The sequence below is a fragment of the Callospermophilus lateralis genome, chromosome 1 (genome assembly GCF_048772815.1).
Source record: "Callospermophilus lateralis isolate mCalLat2 chromosome 1, mCalLat2.hap1, whole genome shotgun sequence".
Taxonomy (NCBI): Eukaryota; Metazoa; Chordata; class Mammalia; order Rodentia; family Sciuridae; genus Callospermophilus; species Callospermophilus lateralis.
Window position 1 is genome coordinate 38,482,930 of NC_135305.1, and position 19,324 is coordinate 38,502,253.

The window sequence follows — 19,324 nt, forward strand, 5'->3', positions numbered from 1 at the left end:
AAGTGGAATAGAAGATTCATTTGGAAATAGGTATGTTAAGGCAAAAAAAAAAAAAAAAGTAATGTGTATTAGAGTAGTAAGGTCAAGCAGAAATAAAAAACAAACAAACAAAAAAAAAAACCAGGACTCCTGATTTCTATTTGGGGTTCTTTTGAAAGTAATTTTACAATGAAAAATCAAAAGATTTTTACGTGATCTAATATAATTAGAAAAGAAAAAAGATATATCAAAACTTCTCTTCAGTGACTGTCTAAAATGATCAAAGTACATTAATCTCGACTCTTGTCACTTATCTGACACCTGGATCTTGTGTCCTCTTTTTAAATTCTGAGGTATGAATAGTTCTTTGGGTGAAAGTTAGGGTGAGTGTGAATATGGCCTCATCCTAAGATAAAGACTATTTTTAAAAAATTTTTAGTTGTAGTTGGACACATTATCTTTATTTCATTCTTATGTGGTGCTGAGGATCGAACCCAGGGCCTCATGCGTGCTAGGCAAGCTCTCTACCGCTGAGCCACAACCCCAGCCCCAAGATAGAGACTATTTTTAAAGGGGGAAGGTATAGTTGAAACATTTGACAGATCATTTTCAGGCACATTTTACAAGGAGACAGTAAGTATGTCAAAAAACAAATAATTTTTAAGCACCTAAATCAGTGCTGGGCACTAAATTCGAGCAGGCTGTGTTCCATGCTTTTGTGGTCATATCAGGGTTTGTTGTGGTGTTGTATATCACTAAAAAGAATTTTAAAAAATACAAAAAGGGGGTATATGAGCACAGCTTTTATGTTTAGATGCCTTCTGAGCTTCCTCATTATATTTTCCTTTTACTGCCTTTTTGGGTGAAAACTTCCTAAAATCTCATCAGTAAGTTCTTCCTTCAGTAAAATGTCTTAAGTTTCCTCTAGGTAGAACACTAAATATCTTAATCTAATTCCCAGCAGGTGAGTTTTTATTAGCTTTTATCCCAGTGGCTGAAACCTCTTGGCATCTCACTTTCCATTTTATGTTCCACTGATCACAGAGAAACTTAAGAGGGTAACAGCCCTTCTTTGCTGCAAGATATCCAGAGGACTGACTGACAAGGTGGCTCTAATTCCTTCAGGGATTTCCTAAGTTTTAATTATTCTATAATTTATTATAATTGAATCTACTATATTATAAATGTATCTCATTGCATTTATACTGTATACTCTATTTTCAAAATGTAGCCATTATGTATTCTGGTTCCTTTTTAATTTACCAAATTAAGATTAGCTCAGCCCAAAATGGAATACTAATAACTATGATATATTATAAAAACTGTTAATACCTAATTTCTCTCAACAAGTGTTCATATCCAAACTTTATATCTGTTTGCATAATTATAACATAGTGAAAGTTTTAGAATTCAGTAACTCAGAAATCTTTTAATGTTTTTCTGTAATTTACATCCACATAGCAATGTCATAGGAAGTCAAGAAACATGAAATCACTTATATTTCATGGGGAAACTTTGATGATATCTTGTAATGTAGAAAGTAAAGGTAAACCACTCTTTCCTTGTTGGTTTAAAGAGTCAATCAGAGAACTTATGGAGACTCCCACGCCTGTAGTTCTCTAATACATATCTCTTATGGAAATGTCATGTAAAATATTCTTACCTACCACCTGTTATTTCAAAAGTGATGGATAGGAAAGGTGCAGCACTAGGCTTCAACATACTGTGATATTTACTTTCTGAAATAATAGGGAAATAGCACCATAAGCATAGCCTTTCTTTAGTTTTCTTTTTCTTTTTTAAATAAAAAGCTTTGAATAAGGTGGGCTCATTTGTGGAAACTATAAAAGTAAAATTGTAATGAGTTTACATTCTATTTAGGCATGGCATAACTATTTTATCCTCATTTCTTTGCAGAATATGGGAAAGCATGAGTTCTTTATTTACCCTTCTGCCTGTCCATTCAAAGTTCATATACTCTTCCCTCCATCTATCTTAGCATTGACCCTCCAATTTTTTCTGCTGATGTATCTCATTCTATGCCACCAAACAGGTTCATTTTGTGGACTTCTTTTCTTAATAACGCCAATACCACTGACCTTTTCCAGATTTTAGTGTTGAATATTTGATGAGATTTCTACAGAGAAATGTTCTGACTTACAAAGTCCCTAAAATATAAATCACTTCAAGTTTCAAAGTGTCTTTCAATCAATACTTTTAGTTTATCTCATTTTAAACCATGTTCAATTAGAACCAACAGGAAGAATTTTTTAATTATTCTGACTAAAATCTAATGTCACTCCATATATCCAATAATCAGCAATATTTTTCACTAGCTTTCTAGGATAGCCTCCCCTTGGGTTAGGTTTCTTTCTGTAATATTCTTATAAGGGTGGATATTATAACAATATAAAATAATTATTTAATTATAATAATAGTTATAATTATATTAATTAAAATTATTAATATAATTTCACAACAGTTGGACTTTTTTTTTCACAGCCTACTAGAATCCTGATTGTCTAGCTCAAAACAAACTGTCAATGGTTTTACTATTAACTTTCTCAGTGAAAAACACACCCAGCTCTAGAGTGATGCAATGGACCTTTTTCTCACCTGAATACGATGGGGCAAGTTGTGAGGACTGAGAGGGTTGCCAACAGTAAGCAGCAGTATGTGAATAAAAGGTAGGCTCTTGGCAAAATCAAGTGAATATAGTCTATAAATTCTGTCCCCAACTTATTCAATATTCTGATTGCATAAATCAACTGACACAAATAACATACCAAGTTGTGAATATTATACTAAATACTTTGTGAGTCCTTTAATCATATAAATATTTTTATTTTTTGGAAATTCCTAAGTTACTCAAGCAGGAGGTTTTTCTTTATCTTTTTTCATTTTTTTGGCCAGTGTTGTATGAATCATTTAATATAATGCATACATCAATGCATAAAATAAAATAATAAGGACAGGGTCCTTCTGGTAACATGGTTGTTACCATTCCCCTGTATAAGGTGATCTACCAAGAAAATAAAGAAATTTCCAATTACTTTCTTTCCTTTATATTTGTATCAAGAAGCTTATTTTTTAGTTAATGTGTTTTATTTTGAGTTACAGTACGGTTACATGAGAAATCAGAGCAAGTATAGAACAATGTGAGTGTGCAAAAGGAATAGCATAGACTTTGTTTTTCAAAATAAGTACAGACAGTATGCCTGCTCTTGGTCCTGGTTACATAGTCAAGGTCTCTTGAAGTTAATGTGTTCATACCAAGATTGGTTGAGGGAGCTAATTTAAGAGGCTTCTCTCTATCTTTTTACATGAGCTTTGAACTTTTCATATTTACTGAAGGAAGAGCTCCTATGAACAACTCTCATAGCTTACAGACTATCTGTACTCCATTCAGCATGTATTACCCCTGGGATGCTAATCTATCAGATAGTTTCCTGTTGGGAAATGTTAAGAGCTGCTGGGGGGAAAGGCTAAGTTCTGAAAAGGAAAGCTGTAATTTTTGAGAAGAATCAACTGTTTCTGCAAAGACTTATCAGTAGTCTTGATAATATAATATGAATGGACACAAATTCCTAAGTTACTCATTTACATTATAATATTAATTGTAGTTGAAGTAATTACTTCCATATCTATTGACTTTTGCTTTGACATTTGCTTTAGTCTAACAGATACGTCTTAATAATGATACTGTGTGTGTATGTGTGTGCCAGTTCTTTTTACTCTGACTTTCATTTCTGGTGCTCCGCAGTGGTTTGCCAGGGGTATGAGAGGACTCTGAAAAAAATGATTTAAAAAATATCCAGTTGCAATTCCAAATTCTCAAGGACCTTTTGAAAGTAATAACCTATCAGACATAATTGACATTCAGAAACTAAAATCTGATCCACCTCCAGCAATGAAATTATACTACTCTGAGAAGACTGCTATAATAAATCTACCTAAGAGTGTTAAAAATACAGCCATTAAAGTGGCCAAGAAAATATTAATGTACTAACATTGCATGTTTTATGCTACTTTCTTACAACCTCAAGATACATTAGTAGTAAAATGTATCCCTAGGCTAGATTCCTAAATGAGTTGACATGCTGTGTAAAATTAGTGGACACAGAACAATTAAAGTTTGGAAGTAGCAAATGCAAAACTTCAGTGCTTATCTTTCTTGCATTACTGGTCACTGCTGTCACTTCTTTGTGGGGGGGGGGTGAAGAAGCTCTCTTTCTGTTTTTAAAACATCCATTTCTCTTTGTTCTTTTCCTTCTTTTCTGATCAAATTTGTTAGATTCCTTTCCTGAACAGTTTTCTTTTTCTTTTCATTTGTTGGTATCAACTAAGATCTTTATCTCTATTCTAAACCTTTTCCAAACAACTCACTCCCTAGGAAATTCAATCCTGTCCTTGGCATACAACATGCTTGTGTTTGAAGTTGTAAGCTTTGTCTTTGCTTTTCTCTGATGTTGTGCCTCAATACACACAGTTTCCTCTGCCTGGAATAAACTCCCTCCTGAATTCCTCATTCACTTATCTGTAAGCAGGGTGTCCACCAACACCTGGCTCAAGTGGCAACCTCTTCTTTAGAGGAGTCTGTTTTTATGATCCCCAGCAGTCATTATAAAACTCAGTATTATGTCTTCATCTTATGTTTAAATATTGGTTGGTTTTGGTGCTTTCATGAAAGATTTGAAGACTTTCATGACATGAAATCTGTATGAATATTTTTATCCTATCTTATGCCATTTTTGAAATTCTGTTGGCTACCAGCTGCTATATGTTGAATGTTTAGTGATAGAAGTCCTGTTGTTCTTCAGACCAAGACAGTGTAAGAAAGATGGCTTATAGCACTGCTGAAATTCATTCATATTTTTTAAGAACTTTAGATCTACACATTTACTATAAAATTTATCCAATGTTGATGAGAATTTTAGAATGATGTTAATATATATTAATGTATGTTAATATAAAGTAATGTATAATTTAACCTATGCCATATTGGATTCACTTATTCTTTTGCACATTTATTGCATCTGGTCCCCAAACTGAGATTTCTTAAAAAATCTAAAATATTTGTGCCAAACCACCAAAGGTGGTGGTGGTGGGCATGACTTTGGGTTAAAGCTTCCTTATACTGTAGTTTTTATTCTCAATTTACTTCACTTAAATTCAATTAAAATGTTTACTCAATACCATAATTAACCTGTTTTAACAAAATACGATTTATTGTTTTACAAGCAGGTTTTGAAAATTTTGCACTTTGTATACTTGCATTCTGTGTATACTTACAAAATAAAATATTTTAGTTTTATAATTATTGCTGCTAAATTTTATGCAAAAGTGAGTCATGAAGGCATTTTAGTCAAAAATTTTAAGAGACTCCTCAGCAAATCAAAGCTGACCAAAGATGAAGTTGTATCTTGTTTTTTTTTTTTTTTTTTTTTTTTTACAATTATTATGTGATTTACAGTTCACCATAATGGAGGCCAACCATAATGTGAACAGAAATGCTGTTCTTCGTGCCCCTAAATGGCCCTGTAAATGTGGCTCCAGAGCAATCACAGGCACCCTGTGCAGGAATGAATCATTTAGAAGAAAGTACCTTCTCTGTCCTTGCGGGTGTTTAAGTGTGCGAGGAGATTTCCATTGGTTTGCACGCAGTATGCCTCTCGGGTCTGGACGCCTCCTCCACAGAGGGCGGTCTGGTTGCCACGTCTCTTGTCTTGTTGGCTCAGCAAAGGGTCCACGCGGCACTCGGTCCACTCTGTTGTTGTCCAGCCATACCTAAAGACAGAAAATGCCGGCGGCCAACATGCTTATCGAATAAAACGCTTCTCCACTCGTCTCATATTGTATTCTAAAAATTAATCTAAACACATTTTCCTCTGGATTCCATCACTGACTTTACAAGGGCCTTGCACATCCAATTTCAATCCTTCCTTTATCCTCAGCGGCTCTCAATTTAAAAAGGGGTTACATTTAGAGTGATCCTGTTTTAATTGCTACTACTGGAAGTTCCTTATAAATATTTTATGAAAAGAGAGCATAATGCTGAAAACATGAAATTTTATGTTCAATTAAGCTGAACCCAAGCCTGCCCTTTCTGGATGCTCATAAACGAAGGAGGATTGAATCTAAGAAAATATTCTATGCGATGATGAACCCAAATGTTTGTTTTGTCTTTAAGAAAATGAATGAAAATTGCTTCTTCCTACTGAAGCAAAATTATAATTGTGTTTTAGGATTTAAAAATATAACAGGAAATTCAGAGTTTTCAAGAAAAAAATGTTTTCTTCTGTAATGCTGAGCATCCCTGATAAATGCTGATGAATGATGAAAAGGGCTGACATTTCTAATCAGTGGAACACAGGAAAGACCATCTGTGTTCTCAATTAAAGCTCCAATCAAGATTATGATGTGAAAGAAATGTCGGGGGACTGTCAGTCCAACACATACTTGAGGAGATAGCCAGGGAACCATTTCTGATGCCACTGAAGATAGAAAGTGATGTCATTTCTCCCCTCTAAGAAAATGGATATTCTAAAAGCCTAAAGAAATGGCTCATATAGCACTTGGTGTCACTTTAACCCAAGATGCTACCTTGGTAATCATATTAACAGCCAAAATAGGTATAAATGGCCATGCTATTACTCCTCTCCATCAGACAGAAAGATTAAAGGGGCCCACAGATGTCTGTTCTGGATACTTTCCTCTGTTAGTGATAAGTTTCTTGACAGTAATACTGAGATTCATACTTGTTTTTCACTTTTATTAGTGGAGATTCATGGTATAACTCAATATAGATCTGGGTCATCAAGGAAAGACAATCTTGACATTTGTTCCTAAAAGGACAGTGTTCATGTCAATTCTAGACACATGGATAATTGGTACCTGGCTATGAGGGGTAGGGTAGAAGGAATAAAACCAAATAAGTCATTTGCTAGGGAAGTTAAAATGGTGATTAAAAAAAAAACAACTAAAATGGATTTCTAATTAGGTCAAGGTGAGGAGTTTTATGAGAAGGAACAGATTTTAATAAAGATAATAGGTAATACATTTTAGAAAAATGGTACTCCAACAAAGTAAGAAAAGAAACTCAAAGATATTTACTTATTTTGTTAATAGTATTTGAAAGAATAAAGAATAAGGTACTAATTTGAGAAAAAATAGAAGAAACTCATAGGAGAGAAAACACTCTGGAAATCCTGATGTATCCTTGTGCCTATGATGTGGAGAGGGTCCACCAAATTCAGTGGGACAGGTCAAGATGGTAGGAAGGAAACAGAGGGGTGAGTCTAAGACAGCAGAAATGAAGATTTCATATAAATCATCACTAGTGTTTGTTATTAGATTTAGTGGGAATAGTAATATTAATTTGCCTCCTCACTGGTTCATAAAGCCCAAATTGTATGAATGTTCTTTAGGTGTGTAGAATATTCCAGAGAAGCTCTCAATGAATTTTATGCATTTCTATTGAGAGACTAAGATTCTCTACATTGCTTTATAAACATTTGATATTCAAATTAGCTGAAATATTATTATTGCCAACATAATTCACAGTCATGCTTTGGAATGATATTTTAAGGACAAAAATAATCTTGTTATACTGCCAAATATTTCAGAACTAGTCTTATTTAAATTCAGTGAGCATTTATTGGGCACTTATTGTGTCCCAGGTCTTATGATGTATGCTGGTGGTAAAACAACAAACACATAAAAATTCCCCAAACCTAAGATTAATAAATACAATTCTTATCTTCAAGGCTTTAAAGTCTCATTATTTTGATGTAATATTTTACTTGATTGAATATGGTTTGTTCAATACATTACTGAATTTTAATGGATCATAGGATCCTATGATTTGAAATTTTGTTTTTCCTTTTAGAATGGGGATTGAAAACAATGGATTAAGGACCAAATCAACCTACTGTCTGTTTTTGTAAATAAAGTTTTATTAAAACAAAGACTCATTAATTTGTTTACATATTGTGTATAGCTCCAATGGTAGTGTTGAATCATCACAACAGAAACCTATGTGGTTTAAAAAACCTAAAGTATTTATGAGTTGCTCCATAATAGAAAACGTTTGCCAACACCTATTATAGAAAGTACATAACTAAAAACAACCAGTATTTTTTAAAAAGGAAAAAAAGAAAGTATATCACTATATAATTGCTGCTAAAATTTTAGCCTTATGGAGATTTGGAAGTAGTGCTATTAACAACACTTTTATTCTGTAAAACCAGTATTTTCAGGATAGATTTTGTAAAGAGATATTTTATTTTATTTTATTTTTGTTGTTTAAGATGTGTTAAAAATCACTATTTCTGCCGGGCATAGTAGCATATACCTGTAGTCCCAGAGGCTGAGGCAGGAGGATTGCTAGATCAACACCAGTCTCAGCAATAGCAAGGTGCTAAGCAAGTCAATGAGACCCTGTCTCTAAATAAAATTCAAATTAGGGTTGGGGATATGGCTCAGTGGTTGAGTGCCCCTGAATTCAATCCCAAGTACCCCCCCCCCCACACACACACACCAAAAAATAAAAATATGAAAACCTCACTATTTCTTAGCATACTGTTAAATTCAAATCAAATAGCTAAACAAGCACACAAGTGAGGCACACTACTCTTTATTAACTCACGTGGCACAGAGGGCAACTCCATCTCCCTGAGACACGCAGGGTTCTTTTTCTTCAAGTTCTGGACATTCCTTTTCACTGCCAATAGGAAACTGCCTGATGGTTCGTGTTCGGACACGTGTGCCTGTTGGGGATGCAGGATCACGGCATGTTGCTGAGCATGGGCTCCATTCCAGCCACTCGGACACCTGGCACTCCTTGGTGATAACACAGGATTGGACGGTCATTGGCAGCTTCTCTTGCTGGCAAAAGCTGTAAAGAGCAGTGATAGTCTCATCATAGACTCTCAGGCTGTTATGAATAATGTCTTCTATACTCCAGAGTAAAACTGGTTTATACATTTTTAAATTTCTACTTGGAGGTGTAATTCCAGTTTCATTGAAAATACAGTAACATCTACAATGTTCAAAAGCAAATTCAAAACTAGCGTCTGAATTGCTTCCTATTTTGTAAGAGTTGTTAAGCCATTTCTAGGAAATAGAAAATACAAGGAAATAAGCAAAATTAGCTGAAGCTAAATTTACCATGTTACTCATTCCAGATTTGCTTTAATTTAGAAAATTTGAAACTAAGAACTGTTAACAGGTATTAATTTCTGTTTTGTTTGGTGATTTAAATAAGCATGTTTGGCTAACTTCAATATTGTTTTGAATAGAAAAAGTAATTTAATATGTGCCTTAACATCATTTTTAATATTGTTTGAAACTTTACTTATAACTTGTAGTTATAATGCGTGCTTCTTTAAATATAGCAACTTCTTCAATCCATACTTTAATAGGGAGTATACACATGAGCATCCTATTTAAATACATCATAAGTATTGAAAATAGATCTAGTTACTTTTATACTATAGATATTTCCTCTAAATATATCTCTAATATTTATTTAATCAATGAAGTATTTATGTCCAAACTTTTGTCTATTTAGCTTCTACTTTAACTACAGGTATATTGGACTCTAAATTATAATGTCTGCATTTGAAGCTGCAGAATATATGGTGGATGTTAACAACTAAGAGCATTCTTTGAGGAAATTTCCTGGAATGGAACAGATTCGTGCTGACTCTCAGCTGAACTCTTCACCAGTGTCCATAACCAATAGCATATGCTTACACAGGCAGCCTGTTGTCATGGTAGAGCTGTCTGGTCCAATGGGAGAATGCACTGCCAATTCTGTCTCCTCATGCAGGTGCCATATTTATCTGTGGTAATTAACCACAGAGAAAGACATGCCCATTTTACTGTAATAATTCACATGCAATCTTCTTAATCCTACTTTCATGTGTATGAACATTACATTCTTATGAGACAATTAGAGTTCAAGGCCTCAAAGTCAATTAGCTGGAGGTGAGAGGTCTAAGCAGAAGATAAGCTGAGAGTGGTGGCAAAAAGGCTCTGAGTTGCTTCTGTTTTTTTCTATGACAACAGAGAGGGATCAATTTCTGATTTCTACTCAACTGCTATGTACTGAGCATTAATGAAGCATTAAGCACAAGGCTAACTAACCATGGAGCACAACTTTCTATATGATGAGCAAGTTTTCATTCTTATACTTACTTATTAATCCATGAAAATCAGGTAAAATGATAACCAAATGTTGTTCTCTAAAATCCATTTATTAAAAAATAGACATATTTTATATCATCTTAGATAGATTTCTTATCCTTCCTTGATCATTTTCATATATGCTGGCACACTATCCTTTATCTAATATTTAATAAGATCATAGTCTATGAATGGCAAAAGATTAACAACCTCTTTTAATCTTTTAAAGAGAGTTTGACTAATAGTTTACTACTTCCAATTACAGTTATTCTTGCTGGCTGGGCAAAATAACGGCGGGGGGGGGGGGGGGTGTGACGAACAACTTGTGTACATTGATACAGCAGGAGTAGGAGCCGTTTATTGTAGGACGGGAGGGATATTTATACATTCCACACAGCTTATCTTAATTAGCATAAACTAGATACAGCAGTCAACCAATAAGGAATCTCCACACTTAATGGCTCGCTTTTGTTACTTCACAAACCACTCCCTCTGGCATTTTGCCAGGTGCCATCCAGATTTGTTTATAGACTCTAACATTTCTCTGGCAAAATGCCAGGCGCCATCCTGACTTGTTTACAGACTCTAACAATTCTGGTCACCTGATGAAAGCAAACATATCAATTATGTTACCAGATCATATCATTAATAATAAATGAGCCCTTAGGATCAATTATACCTACTCTGAAGAAACTATAAATACCTGGTAAGAAGATAGAGCTTTGGGCTGTACCATGTGTGGCAACTCTTAGAACAGGGTTTTTTTTTCTTTGAGGGACCTTGTAGGCCATGACTCTGGGATCACTTTAAGAGTTGTTGAGTCCTATGTAGAATGAAGCTTTTATAAAGTCAGGACAGTTACTGGACATACCTGATGTATATGCTTCTTACATTTGAGCTATGCTGCATGGACTGCTAGGACGATTCTCACCAGATGGAGAATGTCTGATGCTGCAACGATGACAAACTCTGGTTCCTGTTCTCTACCCCTCTAGGCAGAACCATGTCCAGCGTGGCTTATGGTAGCCTAGAGTCTTGCAAAGTTGAATTCTTGGGAAGTCTTAAATTTAAAACTTGACTCATATTACTTAACTTAATAATCATTTTATGTTTCTATCACTTTCACTTCCATTTGACAGGGAAGCAGCCTGCTAGAGACTAGGGAACTTGCTGAAGATCATACAGTGAGTAAGTTTTGAACTCGAATTGAAACTTAGATTTTCTAAAAGCAGAGCCTATTTTCTGGACCACTTGGGCTGGCTTCTCACAGTTGAACTGGCTGTAAATCTTAGTTCATTAGAACAACTACTTTAGCTGAGGCCAATGCCAAAGTTACTGGCAATGTGAATTAGCTAACATCAGTATTCACAAACCCAGGCTTTGTAACATCTATGCACTTGGCAAATGTTCTGGTTGTCCTAAGAAGACTTAGTAAGTATGGAAAAGCCAATTAGATACACTTTCCTAACAAATATTCATTTTTAATAGAGAATCTACATATAAAAATTTGCATAAAATATGAATAATATTAATATATAAATGCAAATATATACATACATACATATATATATGTTTCATGTAATTTTTCAGTATTCTAAACATTTCAACAAATATGAATAAGTAATTCTAATGCTGTGTTTCAGAAGCATAAAGACAAGATTATAGTAATTATATGAAGCATATAATTCTGTGAAGACAAGCACAGAAGGTTACATAAAATAAGAGGTTACTATGGTGAATTTTAAACTATGTATTAGAATCTGTCCTGTTGAGATGAAGGTAATTAATAAAGATATGAGATGACAAAGCATGGTGGGTGGTGGAAAATAATTTTTTTCCTTGGCCTCAAAAAAGGGAGTTTGTGGTGAGCAATAGAAATAAGAATGGAAGTTAAAGGCCTAAATTAGACCCAAGGCAATACCATAGTTCCACATTAAGACCTCTTGTGGATGAGAGGTCCGAGCACAAAATATAATAATATTTGTATTTTATGTAGTTTCTGATGGTGAGGTGGGAGAAAAGGTTGTTAGGGAACATGACTAAGACAAGGAGATTATCATAACAACAACATTTATACTTCTGATAAACATAATAAGTGGAGACTATAATGATGATAACAATATTACTATTTATAATAAATATACAGTAAGTGTTTACTAGATACTCTTCTAATCTTTACATGTATAAAATTATTTATCCCTTGGAACAATATTATGAAGTAGGTGTTATTATTAGTTCAACTTTACTCCAAGAATTAAGAAATGCAGTTTCTTCTTTTTACTGCCTAATTTTTAATTTTTAGCTGCTCTGGCAAAAGGGTTTATGAAAGAGAGGTTGGTTGACACTCACTGTCCATCTTCCACTGTATTAGATCATTGATAATGTCTTAGGCTAGAAAAGTAAAGAGTACTTTAGCAATTCTAAAGAGGAATGCTAATCTTCAGGCAGCACCTCATGACCACATTCCTCATTCTTCTATGGTTCCATCATCTATTCATATGACTTCTCCATGTATTACATTTATTAGTAATGCATAACTTGTCTATTAAAAATTTTAAATAAGAGTTTTATATCTTGACACTAAAAAAGGGTAGATTTTTGAAAGCACCAAATAAAAATTCTAGAAATAAACAAATGAACAAACTTTGCAGGGAAGTTGCAAAGTTTTCCCAGGTCTTGCTTAGAGAGTAGTAAAGCTGGACCTCCTTCCTGCCTGGGAGCCAGGGCCTGGGGCCAGGCCCAGGCCCCCTCTCCACCAAAATGTAGAGGAGTCCAGGAACAGGCCTAGGACCACTCCTGACAACCCTTGGGGGGGGGGAGCCCAGGCTCAGGTGAGGCCCAGGCCTAGGCCCAGGCCCAGGTCCAGGACTGCATCCACTAACCCTCTGACCCATCCCTGGGGCCCAGGCCCAGGACTGCTCTCCCATGGAGCTGAGGACCATGTGTGGTTCCCTCAGCCTACCTGCATTTTGGGACACTGCAGTCATTGCCATAGCCCTCCTCATGTAGCAGCCTCCACCTTGGGACAACAGGCAGGGCCTTGAGGCACCTATCCTCCATAGCACAGCACATCACAGTGCTGCATCTCAAATAGGCAGCAAAAAGCCATCATAAGGCCCACCCTTTCAGCCCCATCTTGGAAAGTGATCACCTCCACCTTGGGATACCTCAGTGCCATCCCGAGTTACCTCTGCTGCCACTGACACCATCTTTACTTGCAGCATTCCATTTTGGGACACCAGCCAGGACCCAGAAGACCATCACCAAGGTCCTTGCAGATTTGGTTACACCAACAAGACGGTGGCTATTAGCACACCTAGCATGTATGCTAATAGCCACCATCTTATTGCAGAGACAGGAGAGAGCCTTGCACATGGTTGCCTCTTTCTCTCTTTTCTCCTGTTAACTGCCAACTTCTTTTGATTCATCTTTCATTCTTCCTATGATCTAATACCTCTATATTCTCACCTCCTACCTCATAAACATCACACCTGATATCCCCCCATTTTTCTCTTTGTCCACCTGTAGAGACTATAGACCCTTTTGCAAACCTACTTTATATATTGTGGATATTAATTGAACATATCACTTCTGTTTATTATGACAAAACTTTAATGGTCTAAACAGCAATTATTTGGTATAAAGCTGTATATTGTTTGCATTGGAAGCTGTTAAAATGGATCTCCCCTTTAAAGGTGAGATACCAGAAACTTGCAGGGACACTGTAAGATTGTAGGATAGAAACTATAACACCTTGCAGCGGGAAGACACACTGAAAGCAAGAAAAGACATGGAAAGAAAGTACCCCAAACAAAACAAGATGATACAATAATAGAATCCATTGAGAGAACAGTAGATGAAATGTCAGAGAAGGAGTTAAGAATGTACACAATTAAAGTGATCTGCAAATCAAACAATGATATAAGAGAGCAAATAGAGGCAAAAATTGATCACTCAAACAAAGAGATAAGGGAACAAATACAGGTAGCTAAAGATTACCTCAAGAAAGAGATAGAATGAATGGAAAATCAAATATAAGAGGCTTACAGGACTCTAAATGTACAAAATTACAACAGATCTACACCAATTTATATTACCATGAAAATGCCTAGCATACAGAATAAAGACAGAATTTTGAAATCCACAAGAGAAAAGTTTCAGGTTACATATAGGGGAAAGCCTATTTGCATCTCAGCAGATGTCTCAACCAGACTCTCAAAGCTAGGAGATCCTAGAACAACATATACCAAGCTTTGAAAGAAAATGGATGCCAACCATGAATCCTATACAGCAAAATTAAGTTTTATATTTGATGATGAAATAAAAACGTTCCATGATAAACAAAAGTTAAAAGAATTTACAATGAGAAAGCTTGCATGACAGAACATCCCTGGCAAAATATTCTATGACATGTAAATGAAAACCAACAATGAAATCAGCAAAGGGAGGAAAAAACAATCAAAGGAGAAACAACATCAAGTGAAAAAGCAAAATCAAACCAAAATGACCAGGAATACAAACCTTGTTTCAATAATAACACTGAATGCTAATTACCTAAACTCATCAATTAAAAGACATACACTGGCACTGGCAGATTGTATTAAAAAATAAAAAATATGCTACCTTCAAGAGACTCATTTTGTTGGAAAAGACATTCCACTCACATGGACCACATAAACAAGCAAGGGTTTCCATCCTCATATCAGATAATATGGACTTCAAACCAAAGTTAGTCAGAAGGCATAAAGAAGAACATTTTGTACTGCTTAAGGGAATCATACATCAGCAAGACACAACAATCATAAATATTTATGCCCCAAACAATGGAACATCTTTGTATATCAAACAAATCCTTCTAAGTTTCAAGACTCAGATAGATCACAGCACAATAATACTGGTTGACTTTAACACACCTCTCTCATCACTGGATAGATCTTCCAAACAAAAACTAAACAAAGAAAGTATAGAACTCAATAATACAATTAATAACTTAGACTTAACACGCATCTATAGAATATTTCATCCATCAATGAGTGAACACACTTTTTTCCTCAGCAGCACATGGATTCTTCTTTAATATAGACCATATGTTAAGCCACAAAACAACTTTTATCAAATGCAGAAAAACAGAGATACCACCCTGCATTCTATGAGATCTTAATGGAATAAAATTATAAATCAATGGTAAACTAAAATATAGAAGCTACTACAACACCTGGAGACTAAATAGCACACTGTTGAATGATGCGTGGATAGCAAAAGACATCAAGAAGGAGATTAAAAAAAATTCTTAGAGGTAAATAAGAACCCTGATACAACATACCAAAATCTCTGGGACAATATGAAGGCAGTGCTAAGAGGTAAGTGCATTGCATTGAGCTCATGCATTAAAAGAATAAAAAGTCAACAAACAAACCTGCCATTACATCCCAAAACCCTATAAAAGAAGAAGAAATCAACACCAAAAGTAATAGAAGACAAGAAATATTTAAAATTAGAGTTGAAATCAATGAAATTGAAACAAAAGAAACAATTAAAAAATTGACAAAACAAAAAGCTGGTTATTTGAAAAATAAATAAAATTGATAAACTCGTAGCCACTCTAATGAAAAGAGGAGAGGGAAAACTCAAATTACTAAAATTCATGATGAAAAAGGAAATAACATGCAGACACTATTGAAATACAGAAGATGATTAGAGACTATTTTGAAAATTTATACTCCAATAAAATAGAAAATCTCAAAGACATCAACAAATTTCTAGAGAAATATGATCTTCCTAAACTGAATTGGGAGGACAGACACAATTTAAACATCAGATCAATTTTGAGTAATGTAATAGAAGACACCATCAAAAGCCTACCAACCAAGAAAAGTCCAGGATCAGATGGATTCTCAGCCAAGTTCTACAAGACCTACAAAAGAATTAATATCAATACTCCTCAAATTAATTTAATGAAATAGAAAAGGAGGGAATCTTTTCAAATTCATTCTATAAGGCTAGAATCTACATAATACATATGTCAGACAAAGATACATCAAGGAAAGAAAATTTCAGACCAATATCTCTGATAAATGTAGATGCAAAAATTCTTAATAAAATTCTGGCAAATTGCATACAAAAACATATTAAAAATATAGTGTACCATGGTGAAGAGCACTCCCTCTAAAAACTGGAACAAGACAGGAATGCTCTCTTTCATCACTCCTATTCAACAGAGTCCTTGAAACTCTAGCAAGAGCAATTAGACAGATGAAAGAAAATAAAGGGATAGAAATAGGAAAAGAAGAACTCAAACTATCACTATTTGCTGATAAAATGATTCTATACTTATAGGATCCAAAAAAACCCTCCACCACACAGCTTCAAGAATTAATAAATGAGTTCAGCAAAGTAGCAGGAAAGAAAATTAATATCCATAAATCAAATGAATTTTCATACATCAGTGATGAATACTCTGAAAGAGAAATTAGGAAAACTACCCTATTCACAATAGCCTCAAAAACAAAAACAGAAACAAACCTTGGACATCAATCTAACAAAAGAGGTGCAAGATGTATACAATGAAAACTACAGAACACTAAAGAAAGAAATTGAAGAAGAACTTAGAAGATAGAAAGATCTCTCTCCCATGTTCTTAGATAAAAGAATTAATATAGTCAAAATGGCCATATTGCCAAAAGCATTATACAGATTTAATGCAATTCCAATTAAAATCCCAACAACATTCCTCATAGAAATAGAAAAAGCAATCATGAAATTCATTTGGAAAAATAAGAGACCCAGAATAGCCAAAACCATCCTTGGCAAAAAGAGTAAAGCAGGAGGCATCATAATACCATACCTTAAACTATACTATAAAGCTATAGGAACTAAAATGTCATGGTATTGGCACCAAGATAGACATGTAGATCAATGGTATAGAATAAAAAACTTGGAGACAAACCCACAAGAATGCACTTATCTCATACTAGATAAAGGAACTGAAAACATACATTGGCAAAAAGCCTCTTCAACAAATGGTGCTGTGAAAACTGGAAATCCACGTGCAGCAAAATGAAATTAAATCACTATCTCTCACCATGCACAAAACTCAACTCAAAGTGGATCAAGGACCTAGTAATTAAACTAGAGACCTTGGGCCTAACAGAAGAAAAATTGGGCCCAAATCTTCGTCATGTCAGAGTAGGTCCTGACTTCCTTAATCAGACTCCTAAAGTGCAAGAAATAAAATCAAGAATAAATAAATGGGATGGATTAAAACTTCTTCATAGTAAAGAAAACAATCAATAATGTGAAGTGAGAGCACACAGAGTGGGAGACCATCTTTACTATACACATCAGATAGAGCATTAACATCCAGGATATAAAAGGAATTTAACACCAAAACAAAACAAAACAAAAAAACAATCAATAAATGGGCTAAGGAACTGAACAGACACTTCACAGAAGAAGAAATACATGAAAAAATGTTCAACTTCTGTAGTAATTAGAGAAATGCAAATCAAAACTAAGATTTCATCTCACTCCAGCTAGAATGGCAAATTATCAAGAATATAAGCAATAATAAGTGTTAGGGAGGATGTGGGGGAAAAGGCACACTCATACATTGCTGGTGGCACTGAAAATTGGTGCAATCACTCTGAAAAGCAGTATGAAGACTCCTTAGAATACTTGGAATGGAGCTACCATTTGATCCAGCTATCCCACTCCTCAGTCTATACCCAAAGGTCTTAAAATCACCATGGTATAGTGAAACAACCACATCAATATTTATAGCAGCTCAGTTCACAATAGCTAAACTGTGTAACCAACCTATATGCCCTTCAATAGATGAATGGATAAAGAAACTGTGGTACATAGACACAATGGAATATTACTTAGCATCAAAAGAGAATAAAATTATGGCATTTTCAAGTAATGGATAGAGTTGGAGAATATCATGCTAAATGAAATTAGCCAATCCCAAAAAACCAAAGGCCTTCTTCAATGTATGCATCTTTAAAAAAATTCATGTGTCTTTTTTCCATAGCTCTATTGAGGTGATCTATTTTTACATATAAGGTAATGGAATCTAAATGTCTCCTCTAAGACATACAGCTAGAAAGTAGCAGAACACCAATATAAGTAAATTTTTCTGCTTATGAGGTTTATGAAGTTTTCAAGGAAAGCAATGGTAGTAGATACTAAATACATTGTGGAATATAAGAAAAGTGAGTTAGAAACTATAGGACCTGGTGGACATTTGAAGGAGTTAAAAGAGAAGAAGGAGTCAGGAAATACTTAGATGTCCCTAGCTTTGGCAGTCTGGTAATCAGCATTGCAATTTTCTGATATGGAGAACACAGAATAAGAAACAAGTTTCTGACGGTTCAAAAGGAGTTCAACATCAATGACTTGATGTGGATGTGTCTAGAATATATCCAACAGAAAGAAATATGCAGTAGGTTGATACAGAATTAAGAATCAGGGGTTTGTTGAAAGCTTTGAATGACATGTATAGTTTTAGAAATCATTAGCTTGTCAGAGTTGAAAGCCAAAGCCACAGGAGCAGAGACAAACTGTGCATGGGGCTCATTTTAGTCCTGCATTCATTCACACAGGGCCTTGAAGAACACTTTGGTGAAACCACAGATACTATGATATTTATTAATTTCTTTTTGAAATTATTAGTGAGACTCATTTGGGTCACAAAATCTTCTATGGTTACTTACTTGTTCAGCTTCTATTTTCTATCATTCTCTGCTGTATTCTGGCCAAGAAAAAGTTGATGCTATTGAGCTTGGGAGAACTGTGTGCATTTTGGTTCATTATGACTTTTTTGAGAATGTGCCCATTGCCTGGAAGTCAAAGGTGTGGGTAAGCCATGCTTTGGCCCATGTAACCTGGTGAATATGTTATGGTCACTGTGACAACTTCCTTTTCATGTAGATGGTGCTTTCAGGATAGCCAGAAGGCCGAGACTGATTAGAACAAAAGCTTGGCTTTGAGATAGAAGTAGATGCTACTTAGTACACGTTGTCTTAGAGAAACTTCATAGATATTGAAAAAAAGGAAGTGCAAAATATATTGATCTGGGTCATATCTTTTGTCTTATAAAGTAAAAAAAGTTTCTATGGGAAAAAATTATAATTTTGTTTAAAGACTTCCTTAAGAG

General features: G+C 34.8%; 1 protein-coding gene across 1 annotated transcript in view; it reads right to left on the reverse strand.

Moving 5' to 3' along the window:
• Positions 1 to 19,324, reverse strand: part of Thsd7a (thrombospondin type 1 domain containing 7A) — a 391,409-nt gene that overhangs the window by 168,992 nt on the left and 203,093 nt on the right. Inside the window, exons 3-4 of the mRNA XM_076861588.2 lie at positions 8,627 to 8,875; positions 5,585 to 5,766 (exon numbers count right to left, since the gene is read on the reverse strand). Of these exons, the coding sequence (XP_076717703.2) occupies positions 5,585 to 5,766; positions 8,627 to 8,875 (431 nt within the window). The remainder of the gene's footprint in view (positions 1 to 5,584; positions 5,767 to 8,626; positions 8,876 to 19,324) is intronic.